This window comes from Formica exsecta, unplaced genomic scaffold (assembly GCF_003651465.1).
Source record: "Formica exsecta isolate Colony F162 unplaced genomic scaffold, ASM365146v1 scaffold72, whole genome shotgun sequence".
Lineage (NCBI taxonomy): Eukaryota > Metazoa > Arthropoda > Insecta > Hymenoptera > Formicidae > Formica > Formica exsecta.
In genome coordinates, this window is record NW_021853485.1 from 6,179,505 (window position 1) to 6,189,114 (window position 9,610).

The 9,610-nt window shown below is 41.2% G+C and overlaps 1 protein-coding gene across 5 annotated transcripts in view; it reads right to left on the reverse strand.

Annotated features, from left to right (window-relative positions):
• The window catches only part of LOC115243698 (zinc finger protein 608-like), a 169,542-nt gene that overhangs the window by 20,580 nt on the left and 139,352 nt on the right, over positions 1-9,610 (reverse strand). For all 5 annotated transcript variants that reach the window (XM_029820875.1, XM_029820871.1, XM_029820876.1 and 2 more), the window contains one exon: positions 1-1,916. In XM_029820875.1, the coding sequence (XP_029676735.1) occupies positions 1-1,916 (1,916 nt within the window). The remainder of the gene's footprint in view (positions 1,917-9,610) is intronic.

Below are 9,610 nucleotides of genomic sequence, written 5' to 3' on the forward strand. Positions count from 1 at the left end.
GCTTTGTAAACTCGCCATCGAAGGCATCTGCGGTATATTGAGCGGTTTGATCTCCTGTTTGGGCGTAAGATCGCTCGGCTTTTGATCTACCACCGGCTTGCTATCCGGTACGCTAGGCACCAGATAAGGCGGCTGACCGTAGTACGGATACATACTGAAGTGAGCAGGCAAATGCGCCGGTGCCGTGGCCTTGTTGTCCTTCTCTTGGCTCTGCTTGGACTTATCTGCCGGTTCGGCTTCGAGCACCGGCGCCGCGTCATCCGATATGTCCGAATAGGCCGGACTTTGTACATCGTCGCGCGCCGAATCAACAATCGGCGCTTCGAGCGGCGATGGGTGCGGACTACCGCCAGGCGATTTTCGCGACTTCTTCTTGTAGCCCTGCGGCTTGGAAACACGCGCGTCGGTGCTCGTCTTGCTTTTGTCTTGCTCTGGCATCAGTGCCGCCGTGGGCTTCACCTTAAACTGTGGCATCTTTGCCGCGTGCAACGGATACTGCTGCAAATGTGACTGTACGCTTTGACCTGGATGACCCGGCGGTGGCGGTGCCGTTTGTAGACCCGCCGCCTGCTGCGATACCTGACTCGTCAGATTCTGCAGACCCGGATGCTGACTGGCTATACTTTGTAGACTGGCCTGTTGCTGCTGCTGCTGCTGCTGCTGCAACCCGGCAGACTGGACAACATGAGCCTGCGCGGGTTGACCCAATTGAGCCGACAGAGGATGCGACACCGATTGTAATTGATGCGCTGGCGGTAACTGCTGTTGAACCGATGACTGCAATTGTTGTTGCTGCTGACTGCCAACACCAGGCTGCAACTGTTGTTGCGGTGGTTGACCGACCTGTTGCAACGTCTGCTGCGCCTGCTGCAGAAGTGGATTTTGCGATTGATGCGATTGCTGCATCTGAGAGGGCTGTGGCGGTTGCGGTATGTTGAGGGGCTGGGGAATGTTCGTGCTTGGATGCGGTGAAGGCACAGGCCTAGGGGATTGACTGGGATGTGGGCTGGGACTTTGGGGCGGATTCGACGAGCCTAACGATGATTGACTCTGTTGCTGCTGTTGCTGCTGCTGCACTGATTGCTGCTGCACTCTCGACGAAGATACAGTGGAAGTAGGCGCCGGCAGATCATCCTGACCAAACCTCAGCACGCCGGGCTTCACGATATTTTTATCCGCGAGCACGGGCGTGGGTGGTTCTATGCTGGGCGACGGCACCCTCGGTGGCGGTGGCGGCGTTTCCGGTGGCAATCCCGCTGCCGGTGGACTCGTCGCTCTCACCGGCGTGCCCTCGGGCTTGTCCGCTGGCGACTTCACTGGCGTAGCTGGACTCGGTGCCTCGATGTTGCTCTCGTCGTTCTCCGACATGCTAGTGATACCCTCCTTGGTGTCGTCGTCATCGGCAGAGCCGTGCGCATGACTCTGGTGATATTTGAGTCCGTTGATGTGTTTGTACTTTTTACTGCAGTTCGGTTCGGGGCATTCGAGCAAAACCGGACTGGCGGGCGGCGAACCGCTAGGCGGTGTGGGCGGTGGCGCCCGTCGTTTATTCTTGTCCTGCTCCTCTTCTGGTCCGCGTGACTTCCGCTTTGCCGCTGGATCCGGTCGCGGTGGCACGAACGCCGCCGGACTCGGACTGGCCGCGGGTGATCCCTGCGCACCCCGACGACCTTTGCCACCGTTGCGCAATTTACTATGCACGGAACTCCTCGTCTCCGTGAAGTTGCTCAGATCGTTACCGGGCGTAGAGTTGGCCGCTGCGCGACCGCGCTTACCGCGTCCCTTGGGTGTGCGGGCGTCTAGGTCGCTAGTCGGCGAGTCGCAGAAACGGGGTGGCGCCCAATCGTGACGCGTACAGTCCAGTAACGTCCCTACGTACGTTTTACCTCGCCACGTAACGTTTACTACTAGTACACCTGCAATAGAAAGAAAATGTTTCAAATAGTAATAATCAAATAGAGACAAAATCCTTCGAGAACTTAATAATTATGTTTTGTTTTCTGATAGAATTTGGAAGTATCTTTAACTCTAAGACAACATATATAGCAATGTTTATATAGCATGTTTGATATCTTCAATCTATTGACGTCGGAAGTATCCAGTATACAAGTAAATAAGATATATGTATCTTTGGCTATTAATTTTGCGATCTTTTATCAAAGTGGACTCGACATAATGTAATTTGCGACAATTCTCTAAAGCATACTCCAAATATTCCAGATATAAAATACTATACAAAACTTATACTTTGCAAAATTATATTTTTAAAATTTTTATGGAAAGTTGTCTAAATAATATAAATTTTTATTGTTACATTAAAAAAGTCAATTTATATTGGTATTACATTGCTATATTTTATATATATATATACTATGCTTTGGAGAATTGTCGCAAATTACATTATGTCGAGTCCACTTTGATAAAAGATCGCAAAATGAATGCAAAATTAAAGTTTGATTTGTTTTCGATCCGAATAAATAGGAAATAGAAATCCTTGTTTTCGATCCAAAGAAATAGAAGAAGAAAGAGAAAATGACAAATTTTTTTTGTGTTGGACGAAGAAACGTAAGTACGTATCATTGCGATAACGAAACAATGCGAAAGTTATGACAAAGGAAAAATCGGTCCTAAAAAATACGGCGGTTTTAACTCCCAGAGCAGTTTCATCGCGTAATAAGTTTCATGGCAACCCGGTGACGAGCTAACTCGCATCTGTCTTCCCTTTTCCTCTCACCGTGTTCTTCGTTCCTGCACGATCAGCGTCGTTAATTGAAAATATCTCGGCCGTGCACGTGCAAGAAAACCCAGCCTCTCGCAGGTGATCCCGACGATAAATGCTGCAGGTGTTCCCGCGAAATTCTCGTCTTCTCATACAGTGTGTGCGGCTAAATCACTTTCGCGTTCGCGTAATAGCTAAAGTCGACTTGACGTAAATCGAATCGCCTCCATGGGGGGTGTTGCACCAGATTTAAATGTCAAAGCTTCGCGGAACATACAGGGTGTATGTAAAATAAACGATGTCTTCTATCAACGAGCAAAAGAGAAAATTCTATTTAAAAATTGCTTTCTTGAAAAGCGTGATTTTATGCGCAGTAAGATAGAATTTATAAGAGAAAAAAACATACTCTTCGTAAAATGAGAGCAGCTATTAAAAATTTTAGATTAAAAAATGGCTAAAATGTGTGATAATAATACGATCAGAAATAAAATTAAATTTCTACAGTAGTTTTGATAAAAAAATTTTTTTATTTCCATCGCGTTTGAATTAATTTTTTTCCTTGAGACACGATCCACGTCTTTTGAGAATAATACCGTTTAAAAATAGATACCTCCGTTAGAATGAGAATATCCGGGGAAGATCGTCGAAACGAGCTAGTTATTTGCATCGAAGCGGGTTTCCTCCGCGGACGATGTGAATCGAGACCAAAAATAAAGGGGCAAGCAGTACGGTAGTCGAGGAAAAAATAAAGAGGCGGATACACACAAAGAGAACAATAAAAACGGCGGAAGTTCCAAGGCGACCAAGTTCCTAAAAGCCACATAACACCGTGTTTCTACTCCATCTGTCAGACGTACATCTCGCTCTCTCTCTCGTCTCGGGAATAAAACGAGATGTTTCTCATTGTTTCTTCCTCTATCCTGCGGCTCTTGCCCCTCATACTTTCGCCCTTTTTCTCTCCCTTCCTTACTCGCCACACGGCAGAAACCTCGGGGCATTTTGGTTGATTGAGTCGTCCCCTCGCGTGTTGACGTCATTCCCATTTACCGCGAAAGAAAAATGTATGGGCGAGCACTAGCATCAGCGAGGGATGATGATAAATCCGTGCATCTCACCCTCGACATGCGCCTTTTCATCCCGTCTGTTTTCGAGCTTCGTTTCCTCCCGCTGCACCGCTCTTTTCTTGCGCTACTTTCTTCCTCTTTTTTCTTTTTTTTTTTTCATGTGGATCCCGACAGCAGTAGAGTGTCGAGTAAATGACTAATTAGCCGCTAATAACTCAGACAAGCGTTGAACATTAGCCTTACGTCGGTAAACGTTTCACTTTGAACGGCGAAGTTCGCAAAAATGCATGCTGTCAAAAAGACTTTAGCGAAGAAAATGTAAAACGACGTTCGTTCAAGTGAGTTTACTAAATAATATAATAAAATACGTTCTAATAGAAAATATGAGAGATTGAACTAATAAAAATAAAAATTGTTTTAATATACAAATACATACACGTGTTAGCGAAATAAACTCCGAGTCTGTAAAATAAATAATAAGATTCTATTCTTTATTAAATTTGAAATTAATTTAAAAGTGTTTTATATTTCAAATTTAATTATTAAGATATACATATATAAATAAAAATAAAAATTAATGGCATATTTGATAATATTTTGCCTGATAACATTTTTTTCATAGTATTATGTGGCATAATAGCAATTTTACAAATGAGTTTATCCTTAAATCTTACATTCGGCCTCGCGACCCCCGAGTTCCCTAGGTTTAATAGAATTTCTCGCGGCACAGTAAACGAATAATCGCGCGATTCGCCCCGGAGAGATTGCGGTCGCGGCAGCTGGAAGCAAAGAACACGAAGTCACATCCAGCATTATTTGCCCATCGCTCTTTTGCGGTGAACAGACGACATCGGTGCAAGTGCACCGCCGCCGCCGCCTCCTCCTCGAGTTTCCTCTTCCTGAAAGCCGGCGAACGATAAAGGAGCTCTTTTCCGAAGCGGGAGATTTGCGGTCGTGGTCAAAAGAAACCAGGCACCAATGGACGAAGAAGAAAAGCGCTCGCAGTTTCAGCATAAAACAACGAGATAATATTTCTCGTGAGATACCGTCGAGCCCAACGATATCATAGTATCTCGGAGTCGAATCCTCTCGGTTTGGAACAGCTGTCACATGAAATCGCGTCCGATGTTACTCGCCCTTCAAGCGATGACAATCGAACACATTGCTTCAAACCGAGAGATCGCTTTCGGTTTTCGTACGAATGGAGTTCTCGCATCGAATATTCGTCACGAAAATATCTTCCGAGATTCGAGCAAGGTGGATGTCTCGTTTATCGATGTGTCGAGGGAAATATTTGTCTTCTAATCTATATACATAGAGTTTCATGTCTAATTCGCGATTCTGATGGATCAACTAAGTTAAATTTTAGTCAAGAAAAATCGTCGATAGACTATACTTGATCAATGCAAAGATAAAAAGAAATAGCAGCAGTTTTCTGGGATATATTACGTTATTTATTCATGTAATCGCCAAATATAATTTTTTTATGTATCTCATTGTTTTATCAGATGAACACTTTCACATGCAAAGTAATATTTAAAATTTAAAATATTGAATATTTTTAAATATAAAATAAGAAATATTTAAATTTTGTGAGTTTTTTTAGATATAATATTAAAATAATATTAGAGATATATCTAACTCTATGCATGTGTTACGTGTGATGCGGTTGAATGATATCTCGATGATATCTCGCTCGATAGAACCTGCAGAGCGGAATGGAACGATGCAGCTGCCAGGCGAAACGTGAAATCACAGAGCAGCGATATTTGTCCTTACCGAATGGCGGTCGCCCGTGGCACCCAGAAAACAACATTGACTGAGATCAATCTGGAAATAAGTGGATTTCTTTTCGACTTGAAAGCTCACAATCGCAGCGAAGAAGATCCATCAGAAACGAGTTGTATTAAAGAACTTTAGTGAAAAAAGAAGATACATGCGCGATATGTCTCAGAAATTCTCTTTATAATGTTCAGCTTATTATAAAACTTCCACACAATTTACAACGATAAATGTTGATATTAATTGCACGGCATAGTCTGATAAATAAGAAATAAAATACTAGATTCTTAGTCCTAATTTTATCTATTTTACAGCAACCTAGCAGAGATCTTTTTTAACTGATATTTTGATTTAATCATCAATTATAAATTTACTTAACATTGTATATTAAGGGATGGATTAAATTTGTATGTACAACTATCTCTAATGACAATTTCTCGTTTATCGATCTTGACAAGGAAGCAGACGTTTCAAATCCGAATCTCAAAGAATCTGAGAGGTAGCGACATCTCGTAGACGGGATACATAGGATACATAGGAAGAGAAGATTGTAAGACGAGGAGGAGGAGTAAGAGAAGGAGCATAAGAAGGAGCAAGAGCAGGATTCCGCCGAGGTGAAGCGAGAGATGTTCCGAAGATCGATAACAAGCTGTATAACTCTAGCTTCCATCCACGGGAAAGAGAGACCTCTCTCTCTCTCTCCCTCTCTCTTCATCCTTTCCCTTCCTGCCCGCCCCGTTCCAACAAGCATCCTTTCATCAACGTCTCTGTGATCCAACTAAACTACCCTGACATCGACAAAACCAGGTCCGATGGGAGATAGACGCCTTTACGATACACACTTTAGCTCACGGGGATACATATGATTGTATTGGTGGCTGTTCGTGTAGCCTTCACAATCTCGCGTAATGCCTTTCTGTACAAGATGTTCAGAATGTGTTCATGATATACGAATCAGAGTCTTTGAATATAGATATTTGAGTGTGGATTAAATTTTTCAAAAAAAGCTGAGTTTTTTATTTAACATAGAAAAATATAAAAATAGAATAATCAGTTTATAAAATAGAATTATATGATTATTTTTTTTACACGCGCACTATAAATATAGCTTAAAAAATATCAGGATCAGTTTTTAATCTTCATTCTTCAAGTTTGCCAATATCGACAGTAAGGGAAATAAAAATTTGAATATTTCTTTTCGATACAAAAAATGGAATTGTATCTACCATCTAGAATGCCATATGCAACGAAGGCACGCGTTAACAGCGATACGAGCTATCAGCGGTTAAAGTACTTCTGTCGGTCGATCGGCGGTCATTAGTTACACGCGCACGCACGCATAATTACACATTGGCGCATATGACATTTATTGCCGGAGATTAACCTGTTAGCTTCGCGGAATTAATAATGCGCTGCGTTTATAAAGCAGGGAGATGTAAATAGGGATCGATCGAGCGAGCAAGCGGGCGGATGAGCGCGACGCGGCGTGCTCGTCATATCGTTTTATCGACTTCGTTTATTTATCCACGCGTGTCGAATGCCTTACGTAATTGCCACGTGGCTCGCGTGTACGCGAAAGAAATTGCCCGTTTTCTTAATCGTTCGCTTCCCGAGAAAATTTCTCAGAGAGTATCTTAACTTAATACTTATTATATATGAGCGTATCGACGATGTGTCTCGTTAAGTGTAATGTAAGTTTGAAATATGAGCCCCTTACAAAATAAGAGTACAAATCGATAAATGCAGTTCAAATCAATTTGCTTTTGATACAGCAAAAAAATACAGAGAACGGACCGAGAAACTATCTAATGTTCTTTTCATTCTAAACAGTTTGATCAACATAGAATCAATTTTTCTTTGACGAAAATTTCAAAGCACTCATTCTGAGTAAATGAAAAAAATTAATATATAAGTTTCAAAACTTTTAAATAGAATAAATGTAAGATACAAGAAATTGTATTATTTATTTTATCAATTATTTTTTTATATAAATAGATTTCTCTTTAACTCGAATGTCTTTAAAATTTCCGGAAATTGCTTAATAATTCATATGTTATTAAAAGTTTTTCATTACGATTATTATTATTAAATATATTAATGAACACGCGAGAAAAAAAGATGAAGATGAAAAGTCTCGAAGAAACGGAAATGGAGAACGAAGCGGGTGAATTCGTTATAAAGTAAGGCGGTGCGAAGACGCAGCAGCCGCAAAACCAGAACAGACGTGCTCGAGATTCCGTCGCTGTTTTATTTCTCTCGCCGATATAACACACCGCTATAGAGCTCTCTCTGTAGTCTTTTTCTCGTGTCTCTCCAAGAGTTGAAGAGGGACCGACCAAAGAGTAAACGTGGAGAGAAGTAACAAGGAGATGAAAAGATATAGAAGAAGACCGAAGAGAGCCGAGCGAAACGAGAAAAAGAGGTAGAACGAATGTGGCGGGAAGGGGTAAATGGCGATGGAAGAGTTATGGGGATGAAGGAGGCAAAACAGAGGAAAGAGGACGGAACGTGAGAGAGGACGTAACAGCAGGATATCAGCGGCGAACGACGAAAGTAATAAAACTTGGATGGATGGCAGGCTCGGACAGATTGGTCGGCTATTCAATTGGGAATTCGACGAATTTATGGACTTCTTAATCTGCCATTATGGACGGCCATTTAGGAACCCCCTTTCACGTCTAGGCTTTGCCACGCAGTTCATTCTTTCGATGTCGGAGCAAGTGGAGTAAATGATTTTACGAACGCTTCCGAGAATGTTGATGACGTGTTACTCGAATAGAGTTTTACATACAACAGAAATTTATTTCTTGTTAATAAATGTTGTAATTTGATACATCTATCCTATGGACTGTCTTACTATTCCTTTTGTTGATTTGCACTAATTATTTCTTAATTAAAAGTTATTTTTTTACATATATCCATATTTTTCTTTATTTGAATCTCTTATATTGCGTGTATAATTTTTTTTACTACAAAAATGCAAAAGATAATTGTTGAAAGCAGAATGTGCGTGTGTGCGTGAGCGCGCGCTTCGGACACAACATTTCAAGCCCGCCGTTTTTTTATTAAGTTAGATTAAACTTTACATTTGGATGTTACAAATTGCCAGCACAGAGAGAGAATATATTTTTCTCTCTAGAGAAAACTTTGGAAGTCCATTACTCAGTTTTGACGTGGAAGCGCTTGGTTCCTTTCATATAATGATCGTTCATTTATCCTTGCTTTGCGAGGGAATCCAGCGGTGAAAAACAAGCTACTCGGTTCGGCTGCCTTCGAAGGAACGATCATAAAGTAGACCTTTGGTGCCGTGGAGGAAAGAAGAGAAAGAGAAAGAGAGAGAGAGAGAGAGAGAAAGCACGGAATATGATGAGAGAAAAGAACGAAGGAAAAAGATAGAGAGAAAGAAAGAGATAGGGACGTATAAAGAGAGAGCAAGAGAAGAAAGAGCAGTCGGAGAGAGTCACGATGTAGTTTTAACCCGACGACAACCACGACCGCGGTATTACACATAATACCTGTCTGACAAGCTACCTTACCCGTGTTGTGTCAGCCGCGAATCGGCTATGTGTATTGTGTATGTATGTGTAAGTGTGTGTGTGTGTGTGTGTATGCGCGTGAAACACGCGCTTTTGTGTGCGCGCAGCTTACCGCTCGGCATGCACGACTGTATGCGGTTGCGTGTGTCTGCATTGCACGCTCGAATGTGGCTCGAGAATTCGGCTAAAACTGAAATAGTCGACTTATTTGGGAAGATTGGCAATATATTTCGCGAACATACAAGTAGAATTTTGTCAGTTATGTTACAAGTAGAATTTTGTCATGATTATACTTTCATATATATATGCGATTTATGTTAGATTATATATATATATATATATATATATATATATATATATATATATATATATATATATATATATATATATATATATATATATATATATATATATATATATATATATATATATATATATATATATATATATATATATATATATATATATATATATATATATATATATATATATATATATATATATATATA